The sequence below is a fragment of the Nuphar pumila genome, chromosome 5 (assembly GCF_984573655.1).
Source record: "Nuphar pumila chromosome 5, dmNupPumi1.hap1.1, whole genome shotgun sequence".
Classification (NCBI taxonomy): Eukaryota; Viridiplantae; Streptophyta; class Magnoliopsida; order Nymphaeales; family Nymphaeaceae; genus Nuphar; species Nuphar pumila.
Window position 1 is genome coordinate 126,476,604 of NC_143253.1, and position 24,797 is coordinate 126,501,400.

The following is a 24,797-nucleotide window of genomic DNA, read 5'->3' on the forward strand; positions in this document are numbered from 1 at the left end:
TGTACCAAATCAAAAAGACTTTCTGATACCCTATCACTAGACTTGAATGGCAGAGCATGACTCTGGTCATTCTACAACTTACACAATCTTGCACATGATTTGATAGAACTAGCTTGGATTTCCCAAAACTTCTTGAGGACACTAAACTTTGCAACATAGAGTTGGAAATATACCCTAGTTTTTTGTGCCACAAAACAAACTCATCCAAAACTAAAGCTCTATATCATGTTCTAACTTCCTTTTGCTCCCTCATATCAATCTGATTTAGGTAGTACAAATCTCATTTTCTATGGCCAATCCTAATCTTCTTTCCTGACAACAGATCTTGCATAACATAACCAACAGAGGAGAAGATAACATTACAGTTAAATTTGACAATTTTCCCTACAAAGATAAGATTTATACCAAGAGATGGAACATGATAAACTTGAGAAAGATAAAATTTACTACCAAGATAGGAGTTACAAGCAATTGAACTGACTTTGGAGTGTGAAAAATGCTACTGCATGGATGACAATTAGCTAAGATAGACTCATGAGGTGTCATATGACATGAAACTCCAAAGTGTATTAGCCAACCAGAGGAAGGACCCTAAGATACTTAAAAAAGAAGTATTAGAGGAGAAGGCAGGAGTGGCAGAGGAAGAAGGGCTAATGGCTAACTAAGCAAGAAGCTACAATTGTTGGATCTGATGTTGAACCTGCTCTAATCTCTGAATCTTCCCACTACCCATCACTTCACCACCAATCAATAAAGAACCACCTGACTACTCATCCTTTGGTATTACACCCTCACTCTCAGTAAAAGCTGCATATGCACCTCCTTTCTTTTTCTTGAGAACTGGGCAATGATTCTTTATATGACCAAAATGAGCTAAGGTCACCTCTTCCTCCAAGTCCTATGTCCCCTCATCCTCTAGTTCTACCACCTCCTCTTCCCCCCATTCTGCCACCCATCTGCCCATATACGACCATGACATTATCCCAAGATGAGAAAGACCCAAGAGACTTTATCTTATTCTCCTCTGCAATTAATTGAGCAATAACTTGAGTCACGGATGGTAAGTGAGAATGATGCAATATGACACTCCTCGTCCCATCAAATTTTGGCCTAAGGGCCATGAGAAACTCAATGACTTTGTCTGTCTCCATGAGCTGATCAAGTAGCCCCAAACAAGTTTGACATGAAGTACAAGATATACATTTTTTACACTTCTTACATTTCTTCTGCCCCTTCATTAGTACAAGAGCATCTCATGTACTCTACATCTCTCAATAAAATTTTTTGATTGACTCACTTTCTTGGCGCATACTTCTCAACTCTTGAGTGAGTTGATAATGTCTTGCCCAGTTCTCTTGCCTAGACTTATCTGAGATATGTCTAAGCTTCTTTTGCCTCATGGAATTTGAAAATATTCATGGCAATCCTTGGTTTCAGAGACCCAAGAATCCAAGCTTCGTGCATTGTTTATGACCCATTATTCAATAGATTTATCAAAACCTTCATAAGAAGCTTTAATTTTTTTTTAAACATCAAGTTAACCTCTCAATCCTTTTCCAACCACCACTGCTTCCAAAAAATCAGCCCAATATGCATAGTTTGTCCTATTTAACTTTACTATGATGATCTTCTGAATCCCTTCATTCTCCATACTTGACCACAACCCCCAACTACAATCTCCAAAGAACCACTGCAAAAACCCACAAATTACTGACAAGAGCAATATCACAAACTGATGCAGTGAAGGAACCGATAACTCTCGCTAATGGATGCCGGTGTAGACACTCGTTGATGCAGCGTGAAGATCGGATTCGGTGATGCACTTGAGGTGTAGCAAGTAGGGGCACAACTTCCACGATCGTGCGATGTGCCAAAATAAGTAAAGAGATCACCGTAAACTAACGGTGTTGTACTGCTGGTTTTATTCAATAGGCTTTGAAACAAGCAATGGGAAATAAAACCAAAGGCAATGAAGGAAGCAATGAAAAAAAAAAACAAAGCTGTTGCAAACTGACATGACAGAGAAATAAAGAAATGAAAAGAAAAGCTGCTGAATGAGACAAAAAGGAATAAATGCAGTGAAAAATCTGCAGAAAGACAAAATAATGGAGAAAGGGGAAAACCGACTGGAAAAGAAAATGACTCAGCAAAAAAGAACCAAAAGGAAAAACCAAACTGACGGCTGCTGCAATTCTGAATTCTCTATCTCCCCGCACGCAACCCTAAGTTGGGTTATTTAAAAGGGTTTGGCTGGATCCGGATCTTGGGTCTGGACCCAAACTCAAAAACATGGTTGTGTGTTGTTGCGTATGGGACGTGCTCTGCATCATTCTCCCCGGGTTGGGAAGAAGTCGACTCTGACGACTTGTTGTCACCACGATATGCATATAAATCAGACACATTGACGATAGGCAACATGTAGCGATATTCCTGGACGACTCTAAATCAAAGCCTGTAGATTTATTTTGAAATTGATCGTCTGTAGCATCTGCTATGGCACTCACTGGAAGCATAAGCTGAATTTTTGTCCCTCCAGCACGTGGTCTTAAGGTTTTGGCTAGAATCCCAACAATACAAGCATGCTTACCAAAAACTGGACCACCTCCTGAAAACTTCACTAAATCTGCCCCGAATGCATAGTGGCTCTGCTCATCGTCCATAGAGAAATCCCTGTTCAGGATCTTGTTCCCAAAAGCAAACCCAAACGGCTTCAAAAGATCAATCATTGCTGGAGTGTTCAATGTTCCGTAAAGAGGCCCGTCATTCCCAATTGTCGAAACCATAATAATATTATTTGCAGTCAACTCCCAACCCGTTTCGACCAATGGAAGGTCTAAGTAATCAGGTCCACCAATACGCAAATTTAAGACGTCCATATTTGTTGAAATGGCATAATTGAATGCATCAAGAAACCATGATGGATATGACACCACCTGCTGGATGGACGCGCGACCGACATCCCTGTGCAGGCTCTGCGATGCAGTCGCAGAGGCTCGCTGCCATTGCTGGGGTGCATTCGCACCTTGATAGTTCGGTTGGAGGGTACCTGGACATGGGCGACCCAGGGTCGCTGCCGATTCGAGATGGAGGGAAAGTACCAGATGGGTAGAACTACCGCAACCTGCTTCCCTGTGCAAGGTTTTCTTAACGCCTTCTCGTCGCGCCGTGTGCTGGAGCGTCATCGGGGCTAGATCGACAACGGTAGTATCAACAGGGTTAACTGCGTGCGTGCCTAACTGGTTCAATTGCACTGCGTGCGCATCCACCTTGGATTCAAGAGCATCCATCCGTGCTTCGACCCCATCCATGCGCTTCGACAGACCGACTACCTCCTTTTCTAGGGATAGCATATCTTTCTGCATCTCCGTCAACTTGATGAGCATCCACTTCATGATCTCTTCTCGCGCATTTCCGCTTATAGGATCGTTCCTCGCTTCTTGCGTCATGTCGTTGATGAAGGAGGGGCTGGGCTCTGATACCATTTTGATGCAGTGAAGGAACCGATAACTCTCGCTAATGGATGCCGGCGTCGACACTCGTTGATGCAGCGTGAAGATCGGATTCGGTGATGCACTTGAGGTGTAGCAAGTAGGGGCACAACTTCCACGATCGTGCGATGTGCCAAAATAAGTAAAGAGATCACCGTAAACTAACGGTGCTGTACTGCTGGTTTTATTCAATAGGCTTTGAAACAAGCAATGGGAAATAAAACCAACGGCAACGAAGGAAGCAATGAAAAAAAAAAAACAAAGCTGTTGCAAACTGACATGACAGAGAAATAAAGAAATGAAAAGAAAAGCTGCTGAATGAGACAAAAAGGAATAAATGCAGGGAAAAATCTGCAGAAAGACAAAATAATGGAGAAAGGGGAAAACCGACTGGAAAAGAAAATGACTCAGCAAAAAAGAACCAAAAGGAAAAACCAAACTGACGGCTGCTGCAATTCTGAATTCTCTATCTCCCCGCACGCAACCCTAAGTTGGGTTATTTAAAAGGGTTCGGCTGGATCCGGGTCTTGGGTCTGGACCCAAACTCAAAAACATGGTTGTGTACTGTTGGGTATGGGACGTGCTCTGCATCACAAACACACTGTAAACTAAAGGAATCTCAACTAACCATAGTCACGCATATCAAAACTATAATTTGAAGATTTTGCAATACGCACGACTTTCAAAGCTTAGTAGTCACAGCACACGATCCAACAATAGGACGGCTATTAGCATAAACAAAACTGATAAATGCTATAGCACACTCCCAACTAACAACCAACAAAGTCTGAACACAAAAACTCAGCAAACTCAACCACCCGATTCAAGTAATATGCCCAGAACATTCATAATACTATTTACCGCATCTAAGAGCTAGCCATCACAATCAACAAAACTCTTAGAATACTTCAGATTTGACCAAGCTCTGAATTCTAACAGATTCCCAATTCAAAAACAGTTGAAGAACAGATCATACACCACCGTTTCACAAAATCTGAGCAGAAAACTATCTTCAACAGAAAAAGTATTAAAAAACGATATAAAATACAAAACTCGTCCAAACTTAGTGGGATTTGATTTAAAAAGTCTGTGAAATCAAACCCTAGCAAAGCCCTAACTCCAATGCCTCAAACCTCAAGCAGTCCGTACAGCCGTTCTTCAATTGGATGATGTTAGCAGAGGCGCGAAGGTCAATGCAAGGTTGGCTGTGGTTCTCCCTCCTATGTTGTCCACATGCTTCTTCTCCTTCTCAAATGGGGCTCTGATACCATGTTAGAAAATGTGAGGAAGAAATGGAAAGAGGTTAGGGTTAGAGGAGAGACAACAAAGAAGGGAGAGAACGAGTCTCTATTGAGGTCATGAGTGAGGAACCTTACTTAGAGGGTCGACCCCGTTTAGTACAGCAAAAAGGTCAAAAGTAGAAAATGACTACTATGCCCAATTCTTAATGGGATATGTGCATACTAACTAATAGAAGACTGATTTGCATGATACTATATATGCTACACCATATTATATATACTTTCATTACAATGCAGTAAGGTCTTCAGCCATGAGTTGGAGAATCTACAGGAACCAGACTAAAATTTATGAGATGACTGCAAATTTTCCTAATTGGCTGTGATTCTATGTTGAGTCATTCATTTTTCTGACATCTTGGTTTTTAAACAATCAGGACATGAGTGAAAGAATTTCCAATTTCCCAGTGGTCCAACTTTACTATTAACTGGATCTATTATAGATGAGAGGAAAGGAAACTGACAGTTTCTAAAACAAACACATTAGCTTGTGCAATTAGAAAAAACTTTACTCAAAATCAATTGGAGGTGAAAAAGCCTACTGAAAAAGTCAACTTCTTAGTAGTTATTTCAATTTTTGGAGTTAGTTCAAAGTTCTTTTGTTATGTTTGCAAAGAAACGTTAAAGCTAATATGTATGTATGGAAGTGCATGTGTCTTTCATGTTGCCAAATTCTAATTCTCATGGCTCAAAGAATTTCACACCACATAGCAGTTTGATGCATACAGCTGTATCACCACTGTGTTTACACAGTTCTCGAAATTTTGCTTCCTTTTCCTGCATATTTACATACTGTTAATTTCATATAGTTCTTAATTCATGAAATTGAATAGTGGCCTTGCATACTTCTCATCAGTAAGTGATATTAATTCAGTCTCAGAAATCTCTCCACTTAATGATTTTACAGCACAAAAATTAGCAGAATGGGATTCATTTAATAAATCATTGGGGGTTGTAATTCTTACAGCTTCTTGTCCAGAATTCTGTAATTGATTCTTCAGACATCAAATTTAATTGATTTTTTATTCTTTCAGCCTAGGCTTTATGTTGGAAGGGGAATGCATGAAAGCCAGTGGACGCTTTTCAAGTAAGTTCTTGAATTTTGAATTTGTAGAATTACATGTTTTTTCTTTCTTGTCTTGTTCATTTTCATACTTCACATATTACAAGGCTAGTGTCAGTTTCTTTGTAGTTCTCCGTCTCTGGTTACTTCCCTTTCATTTACTAGTTATTGTTTTGTTCTAAATGTCAGGTATACTCTATTCTGGGTGCTGCTTTTAGCCACCAAAATGTCATTCAGCTACTTCATCCAAGTAAGTTCTTTTACTTGTCTATGTCTGATAATTTGATAACGGAATTTTTTTACCATTCTTGACCTATCTTCCATGTTTTTGGTTGGTTGTACTTTTGTGCAGATAAAACCTCTTGTAAAACCAACAAAAGACATTATGAGTGTCCGCCATGTCCAATACTCTTGGCACGAATTCTTCCCAAATGGTACATACCTGCTTAATTTTATTTTGTTTCTTTACTTTGGTGCAACACTCATTTTTCTGAAATGACACCTCTTCCGTTCCATGCAGCCCAGCATAACTTTGGTGCTATTGTGTCACTGTGGGCACCTGTAATATTGGTGTGTACACCTTATTCTCTTGATTGGCTTAAAACATGATAAGGGTGACTTTCATGAGCTGTCCTTTTATCCTCATGCAAGGGCATTTTTTTACTCAGGTTTATTTTATGGATACTCAAATATGGTATGCTATATTTTCAACATTGTACGGTGGTGTTTCAGGTGCTTTTGGTCGTCTCGGAGAGGTAAGAAAATTTTCATCAATTATTTTTATGGTTATTGTATAGGCTAGCTGTATGTAGTGTCATTTTATTTTCTGTTATTCTTTTTTCTCATCTTCATGAACTATTCAACATTATTTTTATGAACTAAGCTTGTGTGTGTGTGTGTGTGTGTGAGAGAGAGAGAGAGAGAGAGAGGGAGAGAGAGAGAGAGAATAGTGGATCGACAACTATCTAGCAGATTTGATCACAGGAGATAAGAAGAGAGAGAGAGAGAGAAATTCACAAATGGTTGGGGGCGACACTGCAATACTCGACCTCCAAAACCCTAAACATTATAAAGTAAAAACATATACATTTTACAAGAATGCCATTAATGAGATCCTATTTAACATGTGTTGCATATAATATGCGTATGGATCTGGATTCAGATCCATACGCATATGCAGATTGTATTCTAACACCCTCCCTCAAGTTGTACGTGATTTTGGAGCATGTACAACTTGCTCTTCAATAGCCAAAATTGACGTCCTGTTAATCCCTTGGTAAACAGGTCTGCCACTTGATCTTCTGTTCGAACATGACGTAGTTCTATCTCCTTCATCTCGACTTTCTGCCGTATGAAATGTTGATCAATCTCAATGTGCTTCATTCTGCTATGCTGGATGAGATTACATGCAATGTTTATTGCTCTTTGATTGTCATAGAAAAGAAATGATTGAATAATTGTCTCCCCAAGATCACTCTAAGTGTCTAATACATGTGGCTTCTGCCGTGCCTGCAGCCATCGATTTGTATTCAGCCTCTATACTCGATCGTGCCACTGCCTTTTGTTTTCTGCTGCTCCAGGACACTAAATTGTGCCCAATATAAATAAAATATTCAGAGACAGATCATCTCTCATCTGGATCCCCTGCCCAATCTGCGTCTGTATAAGTGATGAGTGCATGTCCTCTATGCAGATTATCGTTCTTGCGATAAACAAGTCCGTCTCCTATAGTTCCTTTTAAATAGCGTAGAATGCGCTTCACAACTTCCATATGACCCTCCGTTGGAGCATGCATAAACTGGGATACCTGATTGACAGCATAAACTATATCAGGTCTGGTAAAGGTCAAGTACTGTAACATCCCCACGAGACTTCTATACGTTGTAGGGTTGATACAAAGATGACCATCTTCAGAGCTCAGCCTTTGATGTAATACACTAGGAGTGCTGACTGGTTTGCAATTCGTCATCCCTGCTCTTTCCAGAAGGTCAAGAGTGTATTTTTGTTGCATGAGTGTCAATGTGTTTTGTTGTCTGTCAACTTCCACACCAAGAAAGTACTGCAACTCCCCTAAATCTTTCATCTTGAAAGTTTTATTAAAAACTGTTTCACGTCTTGCACATGACCATCTGAGCTCCCAGTGATTACAATGTCATCAACATATATAAGAAGAAGTATAACAATGTCCGCCTTTTGGTAAATAAAGAATAAGTGATCCAGAGAGCATCTTCTAAAACCATAACTCTGAATCTGCATAGTGAAACTTTCAAACCAGGAACGGGACGCCTGTTTCAACCCATACAGAGATTTCCTTAGTTTGCACACCCAGGCAATAGGATCCTTCTCGGCATAACCAGGTGGTTGCTCTATATACACTTCTTCCTTTAAGGTTCCATGCAAAAATGCATTTTTAACATCCATCTTGCTAAGGCTCCAACCTTGATCGACTGCTAGGGATATGATAATACGAATAGTACCCATTTTGACTACGGGACTAAAAGTTTCGTCGTAGTCTTCACCATATTGTTGTGTGAATCCTCGAGCAACAAGTCGCGCCTTATATCTGTCAATACTTCCTTCAAGCTTATATTTTATTTTATAAACCCATTTTGAGCCAACTACATTCTTTCCTTCTGGCCGAGGGACTATTTCCCAAGTTTGGCATTCATGAAGAGCTTCCATTTCTTTATTCATAGCTTTAGTTCAATGACGGGATTGAAGAGCTTGATTAAAACAAGTGGGTTCATCCTGTTTTGTGAGCTGAGACATAAACAACTGGAAATCAAGGGAGAAGGTCTCATAACTCACCCATCGTTGAATAGGATTCTTAATGCGTGACGGCCTTTGAGCCGAATCATTGGCGATGCTTTCCTCCACATTCCTCGGCTCTGTATTTTTGCTCCGTCTAGTGTATATCTGTCCAGAGAAACGTTCTACTGGGGTTGGCTCAACTGAAGATAATTCAACATGCATTTGTGAGTCATTCAACTCCCTACTCAAGCCGAAGGAAGAACAATTTGTTTGGCATGTTTCTCCTGTATTAGCAAAAAGATCTGCGCTCATCCATGGATCATATACTTCTAATTCTCGAGGTGGCAACACTGCATAGTCATTGACCTGAAAATTTTGTTCGTCAAAAACAACATTTCTGGAGGTCCTAATACGTTTTGTAGTAGGGTCATAGCATCGATAACCTTTGTATTCATCTGCATACCCAACAAATCTGTACTTGACAGCCTTGTCCTGAAACTTATTTCGCAGAGATGAATCAATATGTACATAACATACGCAACCAAAAACACGCAGCTCATCGTAAGAGGGATGTTGCCCAAATAAAGTATAATAGGGAGATTTCCGATCCAAAAGTGCCATAGGAAGACGATTTATGATATGAACAGATGTGTGAAAAACTTCTGTCCAGAGACTAACAGGCACATTGCTATCATGTAACATGCTCATCGCGCTCTCGACAATATGCCTGTGTTTCCTCTCTGCAACCCCATTTTGTTGAGGAGTATGAGGGCAAGAAACCTGTCGGCTTATTCCTTTATCCCGAAGAAAGGCAATAAACTCGTTCGACGAATACTCTCCTCAACCATCACATTGTAAATGCACAATATCACAAGCAAACTTTGTTTTGACCATCGAATGGAATTCTCGAAATATTTGAAAAACTGCATGCTTGTGTTTTAAGAAATATATCCAAGTATAACGGGAATAGGAATCAATAAAGACAACATAGTAACGACTGCCAGAAAGAGAAGGAATAGGTGCGGGTCTCCAAACATCGGAACAAATAATCTCAAATGGCTTTGAAGCTCTTTTATTTATAATATGAAAATGAAGAACATGGCTTTTGTAGAGTTCGCATGAAGAACATTTATTATTATTATAAAAAAATAAACTTAAACTAGACTCTGGAAGGAGACCATCAGATACAAGATTTTCAATGAAACCTCGACTACAATGTCCCAAACGACTATGCCAAATATCTCGCTTATTACAATGAGATGAATTAAAAACTTCCAATGAAGGAAAGAACAAAGACTCTGAAGGTGAAGACACTGAAGAATGCTTGGACGACTTCAACTGGAGGACTGGGACTGAGGGCGAAGACACTGAAGGAATCTCCTTGAAGACGTACATGTTTCCTTGTCGCTCCCCCTTAGCGAACGTCTTTTTCGTTCGTAGATCCTTAACATAAACAGAAGAGGGAGTAAATTCGACGGAAGAATTCATATCGTCAACAAGTTTAGCTACAGAAACAATGTTCTTTTTAATATTAGGAGCAAGAAGGACATTTGACAAATGAAGTGAGGATTTTGACATAGGGATATGTGCATTGCCAGTATGACTAATGGAGTGATAAGTTTCATCTCCCGTAACTATACTACCTTTTTCAAAATAAGGCAATAAGTGAGATAACTTACCCGCATTACGCATAACATGTGTGGCGGCACCTGAATCAACATACCATTCACCTTGTTCATTCTGCTTGATCGTCATCTGTGACAATGCTGATAACAAAAGTTGTTGCACATCTGTGGATGACACTTTTGTGTCCAGAGCAGTAGCTGATTTATTCTCAATCAAGAAGGGCAGTTGGCCCAGATGGTATACCTATCGAGGCTTGGAAATGCTTGAGAGAGAAAGGTTTAGAATGGTTGACAAATCTTTTTAACAAGATTTGTCGGACAAATAAGATGCCTAATGAGTGGAGGAAGAGTACTTTGGTGCCTCTATATAAGAATAAGGGTGATATACAAGATTGCACAAACTATTGTGGTATAAAACTCATGAGTCATACTATGAAACTTTGGGAGAGGGTGATTGAGTCTAGGTTGAGGAAGATTGTCATGATATCGGAGAATCAATTTGGTTTTATGCCTGGAAGATCAACTATGAAAGCTATACATCTTCTTAGACAACTTATTGAGAGAAATAGAGAGAGGAACAAAGATTTGCATATGGTTTTTATTGATTTGGAGAAGGCTTACGATAGAGTACCAAGGGACGTTCTCTGGTGGACAATGATGAAGAAAGGTGTTTCTCTCAAGTACATTAGTATAATTAAAGATATGTATGAAGAAGTAGTAACCAATGTCCGCACTTGTGGAGGGGTGACAACCAATTTTCCTATAACAGTTGGGTTATATCAAGGATCTGCTTTAAGCCCTTTCCTATTTGCTATAGTGATGGATGAGCTTACGAGATCAATTCAAGAAAATGTGCCGTGGTGTATGTTGTTTGCTGATGATATTGTTTTGATTGATGAGTCTAGAGCTGGGGTTAATGCTAAGTTAGAATTATGGAGACAAACATTGGAAGCAAGAGGTTTTAAGTTGAGTAAGAGTAAGACAAAATACATGGAATGTCGATTTAGTAAGCAACGAAGTAGTGATGGGAGTGTAGTGAAGCTTGGTGAGCACGAAATACCGGTGGATGATTGTTTCAAATATTTGGGATCTATCATTGAAAAGTATGGAGAAATTGATGGAGATGTAAATCATAGGATAAAGGTTGGGTGGATGAAATGGAAGAGTGCAACTGGAGTGTTGTGCGATCGTAGAATGCCATTGTGGTTGAAGGGAAAGTTTTATAGGACGATTATTAGCCCCGCTTTACTATATAGTACGGAATGTTAGGCTGCCAAGAGACATCATATTCAAAAAATGAGTATAGCTGAGATGCGTATGCTGAGATGGATGTGTGGAAATACAATAAAAGATAAGATTTGGAACGAGGAGATACGTAAGAAGGTAGGCATTGCACCCATTGAAAATAAGATGAGAGAGAATCGTTTACGGTGGTTTGGACATAGTGGACGAAGGCCTAATGATGCTCCAGTTAGAAGGATGGAGAAATGGGAAAATATATTAGTTAAAAAAGGTCGGGGTAGGCCTAGGAAGACATGGATGGAGGTGATAATAAAGGATATGAATGCTTTGAACTTCACCGAGGACATGGCATTGTATAGAAATGAATGGAGGAGAAGGATTCATGTGGAAGACCCATAATGATTTTCTTTGTTGGTTCATATCGCCGACCCCAATTGTTTTGGGATGAAGGCGTAGTTGTTGTTGTTGTTGTTGTTTTTTGTTTATTTTTCCTCTATTCTGTGGATTGAACCAACAATCAGCTTTCACATGTCCTTTTTTGTTACATAAGAAACAAGTGGGCACTCTCTTCTGATTCCCTGTATTAAAAACCCCTGAAATATTAGGTGTAGGCAAGATACCACGTCCTCCCTGCCCGAAACGTCCGCAGCCTCTTCCTCCTTGATGACCTCCATTCCCTCGTCCAAAACCTACAGAAGTGTTCATGGCCAAAACTGAATGAGGACGAGCTGATTCATTTCCTTCTGCCCTTTGCTTCATAATCATTTCATGTTGAAGAAGTTTCGCTTGGAGGTCGTCAAAAGTAGGCAAGTGAGGGAGGCATGATAAAGCTGTGGTAAACATGTCAAAATCAGGACCCAATCCATTGAGAAGTTGTTGAACTTTATCTTTATCTGCAATAGCACTTCCAACAACAGCCAATTGATCAGTAATACTCTTCAAGCGGCCTATGTATTCCATGACTGTCATGGAGCCTTTCTTCAAACTTTGAAATTCATGTTTTAAGTACATAACTCGGGCTTCTGATATCTGAGAGTATGTCTGAGACAACTTACTCCACAGATCTGCCACAGTGCAATCATCTGAAAGAGTAACCAACACTTCTTGAGAGAGTGTTGACGTAATATAAGCAACCAAAGACTGATCCCGCTTCCTCCAAGCTGTATACTTTGGATTCTTAATAGAAATGGTAATTGTGTCACCCTTCTCATCCTTGGTTTCCTGCAAAATAAGTCGTGGTGGTATAGGAATTAAAGTTTTTCAATAATGAGCTGACTCAAGAAATTGGCAGAGGGGCCAGATGACGAAGAGAAGTCCATAGCAGTGAAATGATGAATAAGCAAACAAGATGAATGGGAAGAAAATAAAACAGATTTTGAGACCACTTAATCAATCAGTAAACCTTGAATAAGGCATATATATATATATATACTACCAAAAGTGTTGCACAAAAAACACTAAAACAACAATAAAACAGTCGTTGGTGTTTAGGAAAAGATGGAACCAACGCAGGTCTGAAAACCAGTTGTTGATGTTGAGGAAAAGATGGAATGAATGAAGAAGATAAAGGTACCAACTTAACCTGAGCTCTGATACCATAACAGATTTGATCACAGAAGATAAGAAGAGAGAGAGAGAGAGAGAGAGAGAGAGAGAGAGAGAGAAATTCACAAATGGCTGGGGCGGCACTGCAATACTCGACCTCCAAAACCCTAAACATTATAAAGTAAAAACATATACATTTTACAAGAATGCCATTAATGAGATCCTATTTAACATGTGTTGCATATAATATGCGTATGGATCTGGATCCAGATCCATACACATATGCAGACTGTATTCTAACACTATCTTCATGTAGGAAAGATTTGTAGACCCCCCCTTTTCACTTCCATGAAGGCTAATTCTGTATGATGGTTCAGTTGAGATCTTTGCAGTCTCCTACCCCATCCCGCTTCCTAAGGGCAGCAAAGGGGTTCTATTTGACCCAAATTGTTACAATTTTGAAATAGCTGAGTCCAATTACTTCTGCCCTTCACTCATGGATGCTAGTGCATCTGTAGCTGTCTATGTAGGCCATGGATGTGAAGTGCTGGACATGCCAGGCTTAAAATATTAGAATCTGAAATAATGACTTTGGAGTATTGAACTATAAATAGAGTGGTTTTTTATAATAGCAATGCAATTTGTCAAGAAGAACAATATTTTATTTCATAATTCCTTTATTAATAATCCACGTTTCTTATAAATATGGACATAAAATTATAGCAGTAAATCACGAAGATGCATGCCATTCCAGAAAAAGACAAACAGATATTCATCAAATGTTTTTTTATCAAACCAAAAGCAAGCGTGAAGCCTGAACTAAAACTATGTATCATTCTTATACAGCATCCTGATTAAAACCATGGAATTTTTGGCAAGTCCTTTCCGACTGTCTGACATGAACCAAGCAGGTATTGGCAAGAGGGCAAGAGGAATACCCTAACTTTGTAAAACCATATAGTCTGTGTTTGGCGTTTGTGGATTGTGGGTTGCATGTCATTACTATCCAAGGCCCAAAGACCCTCGCATACTGGGGATCATTTTTAACTTCCAGGAATTTTAGTATGCTTGGAACGCTAGGCTGTGGGTCACCGTTCATTGTGTACAGGATCCTGTAATTATGGGTAGCACACTATTTAAGCAACAAAGGAAAGAGGAACATGTAAATAAGAAAGCAAGAAAATTATGTGATATATAGATCTACATGTCGAACATTATTCTAACATAAGAAATGTTCACTGACATTTCATTGTTGGACATATCAAAGTGTCCAGAGCTGAGCGTTTTGTTTGGCATATGAGTCAAAGTGTCCATGATTCAGAACGTTGTAGGACACTTCTTGTTTGCAAAATTAGCGTGTCAAGGTCATCTCCAACCATCTCAGTGATGGCTCCTAGAGCTGCAACCCTTAAGGTTCTGAAACTGTCTAGGTAACGAAACTCCCTCAACATATATATATATATATATATATATATATATATATATATATATATATAGAGAGAGAGAGAGAGAGAGAGAGAGAGAGAGGGTAACTGCCTACACACCAGGGCTGTCCATCTCACACAATGGGCAGCCCTGGTGTATCACACACCCATTTTTTTTTTAGTGGTGGTCTCAGCTGCCGCTAAATGCCGTGACCTCCATCGCACATGTTGGCCACGGTAGGCCAGATGTGGTGTAGGCAGCTACCCCCACTCATATATGTATATATACAGGGCTTATATTTGGTAATAATGAAGGTAAGGAACTATATATATACAGGGTTTATATTTGGTAATGAAGGTAAGGAACTATTGATTAAGAAATCATAGGTGCAAGTTGTATCAACTTAATCTGACCGTATAGATGTGTTCAGCAGTTTGTTTGCTAAGTACCGAACCTTAGATTGTGCTTTTTTTATGTAAAATATGAATTTTTGAGGTGTGAACTTTTTGGTACATTGTCAGCCATAGATTTTTAATGCTCTTAGAAAACCTGTTTCTACTAAAATAACAATGTAGATTACAAGCATAGGGTTCTATCTACATAAAAAGTAAAATGTATGAAAGAAAGGTGATCCCTACTCAATAATTTCATACCTTTAATAGTACCAAACATTTACTCTCATATATATATATATATTGTAACTATCTGGAAATGTAGTATTATAGCAAATGATAATTAAGTTATGATAATACACCCTGTGATCATTGTTGCTCAAAACACTATATCTTGAAAGCCTGGATTAAACCCCGTTGTATATTCAATAAATCAAGTATTGACATTTTGAGCCATCCATTGCCCATGGTTATCTTGGAGCAATTTACACTGTTGACGTCAGCTGGAAAGTGTTCAAATACACATGGCAGTCCAGAAGTAGCAAGCTCTTTGTGAAGACATCTAGATTTGGGTCCAGACCTAGATGATGTTGAATTGGGTTCCTCCCAATTGAACCCACACGTTGGAATGGATGCAAAGTCCAAGAAGGAAGAAAGATCCATTCAAGACACATGTCTTAGTAGTTGTTCAAAGCAAGGACTCTTCAAAGACACTATAAAGAAGACTCCCAAATCCAAGCTTGGTTGTAATCAAAAGGACTTAGTATGCCAATGGGACTCCTTGTATTTGGAGAATTCCCCACACATTGTATCTTGAAAAATTATATAAACATGAGAGGAGCCTCCTCTTAGGGTCGTTAAGCCTAGAGAAAGAAAGAGGTTCTGTAGTGGATATAGGTCATGTTAGACCGAACCACTATAAATTGTGCATTCTTGTGTGTGTGTTCCACAATTTGCGTTTTTACATGGTATCAGAGCCTGTCACTCCAGAGAGTTTGTTAGTTGGATCCCGATTGTGATAGAAAACCGTGAATGACATCAAGTTTTTCTAGCCTCATTCCTATTCTGGACATGCAGTGGAACAAAAGTGTTAGTTAAGTTGGATCAAAACAATTATCTAGTATGATGCTCTTAAATTGAATTTGTTATGTTCAACCAGGTTCTCATCAAGTATGTTGATCGATCACACCCGACGCCAGTCTAATATGTCAGATAAGGTGAGCTTCTGAAAATTAATCTTGAGTACAGTGTTTGGAAAAGGTTTGTTCAACTCGCATTGAGTTGGAACAAAGCCATTATCAATGAAGTCATTTTGACACAGTTAATTCAGGCTTCCTTTGCTTGCGAGGTCTGGATTGCTTTGGAACAATCCTATGCATCTCACTCGAGCCTCAGGATCCTTCAGTGAAAACGTTGTTAAATAATGTAACATAATTCAACATGTAATCTCATAGTTTTAGTTTACTTTTAAGTTTAGTTAGGATTAGGTTAGTTTATTTAACTAGGTTAGGTTTCTTTTTCTTTTTTAGTTTAGTGTTTGGACTTATTTGGCTTTATGCTTTTTTGACCAAAGTAAAAAAGCATAAAGTAGAGAGAGCTGTTGGACTCCCAACAACTCTATTTAGAGCCGTTGGGAGCCCAACACTCCCTAATTCCCTCTCTCCCTTGTATTATAAATATGGGGTGTTACCCCCTTGTAACTTACACTTTTGTAAAGCCCTCTTTTGGGACCCAACATATTGAAGTTGATATTTTTTTTACGTTTGTGCATTTGTATCCGTGCCTTTGTGCACTTGTGAGAGTTCTCCTTTTATGCCTTTGTGCACACTTTGTGTTTCTAGTATTGTGTTTATACACAAAATCCTTTTTTATAGATATTTTCACATGGTATCAGAGCAAGGTTGCTTGAGAAGGAAAGTCTTGTGATTCTTCACAATATTGAGTGCCTCGAAAAGCGTGCCTTCAATTTTTTCGAGATTGGCGTGAAGACTTCTCTTCATCAAATATTTTGGAAGATTACTACAACAAGTAAGAGTTAAAATCTCTTTGTGATACGTATTTTTCTCCTTCATCTTATCTCTCTAATGGGTGAAAAAGACTCTCATTTCTCTCTTGGCTTTAAGCTCAATGGTTCCAATTATCATGTATGGGCCAGAAATATGGAAGCTCATATTAAAGGAAATGGGCTTTGGGGATATGTTCAAGGTTCCATAACGGAACCCGAACCAAAAATTACGATGGTTGAAAGAGGAGAAATCAAAATTCTTGAAGGAGAAGAAAGACAAAAAGCTCTTGAAGAATATTCAAAGAAACATGAGGAATGGGAAATGAGAAACTTCAAGATCCTATCTTGGATCTTCTCATCCGTTGAAACCAAGATCAATGCCAATATCATCAAATTCAAGAAAGCCTCTGAAGCTTGGCATTATCTTGAAAAGATGTATACTTCACGAGACTTATCTCACAAGTACTATCTTCAAAAGAGGGCCTTGACCCTACAACAAAATGAGATGTCTATTCGTGAGTACTTTGCTGAATTATCCTCTATTTGGGATGAGCTTGCCATGCTTGAGCCCAAGTGGAGTGGCGAAGCTATTGAACTTAGATACAAGCAATTAGAGGAAGATCACTTCTTTAACTTCCTAAATGGTCTTCGACCCGAATTTGAACAAATTCGGTCCTCTCTTCTATCTTCTTTCACATCTCCTTCCATTGAAGATGTTATTACCAAGTTAAGTGGAGAGGAAACTCGTATGGGCATTAGCATGCAAAATCCAAGTGTTCTTGCAATGCACACAAATCAAGATGAATGTGATGGAGCTAATGCCGTGTCTAGGTCTGGCAACAACTTGAGGACATATAAACCTCCTCACTTTAAAAACCAAAATCAAGGATATAATGGCGGTCAAGGCGGAAGAAGGGACAATAGCAAAATTGTGTGCCACTTTTGCAAGGAACCCGGTCACATCAAACCGGTTTGTCCTAAATGGAAGAAACTACTTGCAATGGCAACCACATCTCAATCACAAAAAGAGGAATCTACAAGTGGAGCTCTCTCTCTAAATCAAATTATGGAAGCTCTTCAACCTCTTCTTAAGGGAGCTATTTCCGGTGCCGCCGTATCCACTCCTTCTCCTCCAGGTAAAACTTCTTGGCTTTTAGATTCGGGTGCATCTTTTCATATGTCTCCAAACATCTCTTCTCTTTTTGAATATTCCAAAAGTTTATCACCATCTTTTGTTTCAACTGCGGATGGCACTTCTCTTGAAATTAAGGGGATTGGAAACTTTGAAACTCAAAATTTTTTTATTCCCAAAATTAGATTTATACCTAAATTGAATTTGAACTTACTTTCCGTCTCTCAACTCTCGGACCTTGGATGTGACATTCAATTTTCATCTAATAAGTGTTTAATACAGGATCACCAGTCCGGGAAGTTGATTGGGGAAGGCTCTAGGAAGGGAGACTTGTACTATGTGGATTCTCTCTAAATCCCTAAAACCCCTTTTTGTAATGTGGCCCAACATAAAGACATAAATGTTTGGCACAATAGACTTGGTCATCCCAACATCACCAAGTTATCCTATTTGCATTTTATTAAAAATCTTTGTAAAAATACTTTCTCTTGTAATGATTGTATTCTTGAAAAAATGAGAAGTATGCCTTTTGAACAAAGATCTATGTTTACCACAAAACCTTTTGAAATTGTTCATTCGGATGTTTGGGGTCCGACACCCGTCATATCCAAGGGAGGCTTTGCCTATTATGTGATTTTTGTAGATGATTTTTCTCGATATTGTTGGATATATTTCCTTAAACATAAGCACGAAGTGCTTTCATGTTTTAAATCATATCATATGATAATTAAGAATCAATTTAATAGTAATTTAAAGATTTTTAGGACCGATTCCGGAGGCGAATATCTTTCCAATGAATTTAAGAAATATCTTGAAGACTATGGTATTGTCCATCAAAGATCGTGTCCTAAGACCCCACAACAAAATGGGTTAGCCGAAAGGAAGCATAGGCATATCATTGAAACCACTAGAACCCTTTTTATTTCCCAAAGTATTCCAAAAACATTTTGGGCCGAAGCGGCTCTTGCTTCAGTTTATCTTATTAATCGTCTTCCATCCAAAAATTTAGATAAAATCTCTCCTTTCGAAACTCTATATGAAAAAGAACCCGATTATAATAGATTGAGAGTTTTTGGTTATAAGTGCTTTGTCCTTACAGATAAGAATGATAAACTCTCACCTAAAGCCATTCCTTGTGCTTTTCTTGGCTACTCCGAAACCCAAAAAGGGTTTCGATGTTATGATACTAAAAATGATAAGTTATATGTCTCAAGGAATGTAACATTTTTAGAAAATGATAGTGGTTTTGAAAATAATGAATCTCATTTAGAAATTGCTGACTATTCCTTTCTCTTTGATCTTTTATCTAAAGATGATGATATCTCTAGTGATGATGAATCAACATATAACAATGACAATGAAGTGGTTGAAATCAACAATAACTCTAACCCTACTACCTCTCAAGAAGAAAATATAACTAGAGACCCTATCACCTATACTCATAGAGATAGACTCCCCTTTAGAAGTGCTATTGAGCAATATAGTGAACCTAGCGAATCTATCCCCTCACATGATTCAAACCCTAGAAGAACCGAGAGAACTAGAAGAACTCCCTCTAGATTCGTATCTTTTGATTCTTTCTCTCCTAAATATCGGGCTTGCTTAAGTGCCATTCACTCATATTTTGAACCAAAAAATTTTGAAGACGCCAAACGATGTATTGAATGGAGAGAAGCCATGGAGAATGAACTCAAAGCGCTTAGGAAAGCCAACACTTGGGAATTTCAAACGCTTCCCAGTGGAAAGAAAACTATAGGATGCCGATGGGTGTTCAAAGTCAAAACAAAGAGTGATGGATCTCTTGAGAGGTATAAAGCTCGTCTTGTAGCTAAAGGGTATAGTCAAGAATACAGGATTGACTATGAAGAGACATTTGCTCCAGTAGCTCGTATGGTTACTGTTAGATGTCTCGTCACCATTGCTTCCATTAGAAAATGGAATATTTACCAAATGGATGTCAAAAATGCCTTTCTAAATGGTGATCTTAATGAAGAAGTCTACATGGATGCTCCACCTGGTATGGAAATTCCTAAAAATAAAGTTCTTCGTCTTCGTAAAGCTCTTTATGGCTTGAAACAAGCTCCCAAGGCTTGGCACGATAGGTTTAACAATGTAATGACTGAAAATGGTTTTACTTCATGCTATACTGACACTGCATTGTTTGTTAAGAAATCTGATGCAGGGATTGTTATATTACTGTTATATGTTGATGATATATTAATAACAGGTGATGATGTCAAAGGAATCAAGAGCATTAAATCTATCCTGACTTCAAGATTTGAAATGTCAGACTTAGGATTTCTGACATATTTTTTGGGAATTGAGGTTGCCTATTCTCATAGAGGCTATTTTTTGTCTCAAACTAAACTTGCTTGTGAGATTCTTGACAGATCAGGAATCACAGATGACAAGGTTTGTGAAACTCCTGAAATAGTAGGTTCAAAGATGAAGATTGATGATGGGATTCTCCTAAAAGATCCCACACCTTACCGGCAACTGGTTGGATCTCTAACGTATCTCAACATTACGAGGCCTGATATTTCTCATGCTGTACATGTTGCTAGTCAGTTTCAACATGCACCTACTTCAGTTCATATGAGTGCCATACTCCGCATCATCAGATACATAAAGGGTACAGTAAACAATGGGGTATTTCTATCTTCTTCTTCTGAATTGAATTTAATTGCTTATACTGACTCTGATTGGGGAGGTGACCCAAATAACCGTCACTCCACCACTGGTTTTTGTATTTTTTTAGGGGAATCTTTAATTTCTTGGAGATACAAGAAACAACATAAGGTCTCACTTTCATCCACAGAAGCCGAATATAGAGCCATGGCATCTACTACCATGGAGATTGTTTGGATTCGCAACTTGCTGGAAGATATGCATATTCAAGTTCAAGGGCCCACAAAACTATGTTGTGATAATAAAAGTGCAATTTATATTGCCAAAAATCACACATTTCATGAGCGCACGAAGCACATTGAGATGGACTGCCACTATGTTCGTGAAGAATACTTAAGAAGAACTATAGACCTTCCATATGTTACATCAGAATACCAACTAACAGACTTCTTCACCAAAGCGTTGTGCTCTCCAAGATTTAACTTCCTTCTTGGCAAACTTTCGGTTATGTCACCCTAAGTTTGAGGGGGGGTGTTAAATAATGTAACATAATTCAACATGTAATCTCATAGTTTTAGTTTACTTTTAAGTTTAGTTAGGATTAGGTTAGTTTATTTAACTAGGTTAGGTTTCTTTTTCTTTTTTAGTTTAGTTTTTGGACTTATTTGACTTTATGCTTTTTTGACCAAAGTCAAAAAGCATAAAGTAGAGAGAGCTGTTGGGCTCCCAACAACTCTATTTAGAGCCGTTGGGAGCCCAACACTCCCTCATTCCCTCTCTCCCTTGTATTATAAATATGGGGTGTTACCCCCTTGTAACTTACACTTTTGTAAAGCCCTCTTTTGGGACCCAACATATTGAAGTTGATATTTTTTTTATGTTTGTGCATTTGTATCCGTGCCTTTGTGCACTTGTGAGAGTTCTCCTTTTATGCCTTTGTGCATTTGTATCCATGCCTTTGTGCACTTGTGAGAGTTCTCCTTTTATGCCTTTGTGCACACTCTGTGTTTCTAGTATTGTGCTTATACACAAAATCCTTTTTTATAGAGATTTTCACAAACGTAACCTTCAAAACATCAAGATGGAGGATCAGAGCATGGTAGACGATTTGAATCATGTTAAATTCATTGTGGATTTCTTATGTGCAATGGATGAACCAATCCCCAACTGAGACTTGGTTAAATATATGTTAAATGGTTTAACTTTAAAATATGAGAGCTTTATTACAACATCCACTCTCAATAAGCTTCCACGGTTCAATGAAATTTTTGATCTTCTGCTAAATCAAGATAGGAGACTCCAAATGTTGAACCCAAAACTTTCACGTCAAGTTGAGTCTTCCACAACAACCTTCTTCTCTCAGAGAGGGCATGGTTGAGCATATGGAGGCTGCAGTGGCTATAGAAGAGGGGGTGAATGATTTAACCCCTTCTTCGAAGACTATCATAACAATGGTACTAAAAAAAATGAACGCCCGAGCGTGAAGGTGTCCAGAGAGACAGCTATGTCATATGTCAGTTTTGTAGGTGCAAGATTCACATAGCCCGAACCTGCTACGATATCTCAAAAGCCTTCCCAACTATGACTTTAAACAACATGCATGGCAACACATGGTACCCAAGCACAAGTGCCACACATCACAAGGCTACAAATGATCACAATATGGTAAACAAGTCTGAGTATCATGGACAAGATGGTGTCATGGTAGGTAACAATGCAAATCTTTCAATTACAAGTATAGGTAATATGTATTTACCTACATCTGCAAAACAATTTATTCTCTTAGATGCTCTACATGTGCCTTCCATAAAGAAAAATCTTATATCAATTGTTAAATTTACTCAAAACAATAATTAGTACCTAGATACAAAGCATGCATGTTTATTGGTTATGGCACAAATTATAAAGGTTATGTTTGCTATGATCATGCTACTTGAAAAAACTTTATTTCCAGGCATGTTATATTTGATCAATCTAAGTTCATGTATAATAAGCAAAACAATATTATACCTCTGACATAGACTCTTGACCAAATCCAAGTCCCTTGGACCATTCATAGCAGTAGAACACTAGAAGAATCCTCATTTGTTGTCCTACCTAATATAAACCAAACTACAACTCAAGAGCATGAAAACAAAAACCAAGCGAGTCCAAATACTGTCGTTGTAACGCCCCAAAATTTCGAACCTTATAATTTTCTTGAAATAGTTGGAAAATTCCTTTTCTTTACAGAGTTTATTTCTAAAAATCAGCGGAAACGATTTCTTTTTAAAAGAAAGAGGACAGGTTTTACAACCTTAGGCACGTTAGCGAGAAAACAAAGATTTACCATGGACAATCTGCAATAATACTTAGGAAACCATTTCTTCTATTAAAGTGAATATCATGTTTGTACAAAATTTGGATTTCCTCAAGGGAAAACCGTATCAAAAACCAAAATATCCAGGAGAAGAACTACGAGCAGAAACAGTGGATCCTTAAATCATCTCGCAGTCGCGCCATCGCCTGATGCACCTAATCGTCACCTGTACCCATGAAATGGGTTAGTTTTGCGAAAAACTAGCAGGAGAGTACAAAGACAGAAAGAACTAAATTAGGCATAGCTAATTTATGCAGCAGGTAGTAACGAGCAAACTAAGCAGATAAACTGGAGGAATAAGCTAAGTACAACAAACTGAAAAGGGTGAGCATGCTCAATTTAGTTATTACTTGATAACCGGCAATGTGGGTACATACATGGCACGTGAGTCGAAACAGTCGAGTCCAAGCCGAGTGTTCATTATGTTAAGTATTTTAATATACCTCGGTTGTCTGACTGAATCTTATTCCTATGGAGACGACCGATGATCGAGAGAGTAAGTCCCCAAGGCCTGATAGGGATGCATCCAACTTCTGCAGAAGTGTTAGGCTAACTTATGTAGCCCCTATCCCTCCCCCTAACCTCCGATGACTGGGGAAAAACGGGTCTTTTGCTCTTTTAAAAAGCCATAAATGGTCTGTCCATCGGAGTTGGTACCCTTCGTTCTCTCTCTTGACGAAGCCAGGTTGAATTGAGCGCAACGGGGTTTCTTAGTCGTTGCCTCATTCTTCATGCTCTGGTCCATTAGACCGAAACGAGAATCTTGCCTAGGAAGGCGATCCCATTTTTATATGTGTTTTCAACAACATGCACTAAGCGTTAATCGAGGTCATAAGACTCTCTCATACAATCGTCGTTGTACTAACATGCCTCGCATGTTCAAGAGTACACTTTACGAGGAAAGAGATATAGGTCCTTAATAGGAGCCTCAAGAGTGTGTTTCGCAGAGATATAATGTTTTTAAAAAGTTATTTTAACATTTCAAATCCTTCGAAACGACACATAACTTGCCAACATATGGCATGTGATTTTCTCGAATCTGACATTCGATGACGCAGTGTCTGGGTGCTATGTAAGTCACAACACTGGTTTTGGTAAATGGGCTTTACAAATGAACCCATCACCCAACAACTTGATCTTGCCCCAGATCAAGGGTTTTCCCAAATTATATCGGGTAAAAAGTGGAATAGGTATTCCTCCCGAATACGTTGAGTCTATGGCAAGGCAAAAATGAGAGACAATAATGCGAAAAGCAAGAGCCTGGGCGCGAAGCGCGACGGCAACCGGAAATAGGAAATGCAAAAGCAAAGGACAAGGATCGCGAACCCGCGTCCTTGAATTAAAAGACAATAAGCAGTAAATACGAAAGTAAAAGCCTGGGCGCAAAGCGCAACGACAAACTGAAACAGGAAATGCGAAAGCAAAGGACAAGGATCGCGAAACCGCGTCCTTGAATTAAAAGACAGTAAGTAGTAATTGCTAAAACAAAGCCTGGGCGCAAAGCGCGACAGCAACAAAAATAGGAAATGCGAAAGCAAGGACAAGGATCGCGAAACCGCGTCCTTGATTTAAAAGTGTACTTATATACGTATATGTATATAAATATATCATTAAGTCCTTGTGATCTTTAATTATTTAAGCTTGATTTAATTATTTAAGTCCTTGTGCAACTTCTCCTACCTTGGGGTATTGCGAGAATGAAGTCGTCTACGAGCGTAGGTGATCGTCGGTTTAGTTCGCGGGGTACGAACGGGCTCCGTTGCGTAACACTGCAAAAGTACGTAGTTTAACATGCATAAAATAAAAATAGATAGGGAAAAAGCTCAGTTTCTCCGCAATCCACT

General features: G+C 38.8%; 1 protein-coding gene across 1 annotated transcript in view; it reads left to right on the forward strand.

Annotated features, from left to right (window-relative positions):
- Positions 1–24,797, forward strand: part of LOC149838594 (callose synthase 5-like) — a 123,210-nt gene that overhangs the window by 26,153 nt on the left and 72,260 nt on the right. Inside the window, exons 16-20 of the mRNA XM_090008277.1 lie at positions 5,821–5,873; positions 6,039–6,099; positions 6,202–6,283; positions 6,370–6,419; positions 6,518–6,604. Coding sequence (XP_089864403.1) covers positions 5,821–5,873; positions 6,039–6,099; positions 6,202–6,283; positions 6,370–6,419; positions 6,518–6,604 — 333 coding nt within the window. The remainder of the gene's footprint in view (positions 1–5,820; positions 5,874–6,038; positions 6,100–6,201; positions 6,284–6,369; positions 6,420–6,517; positions 6,605–24,797) is intronic.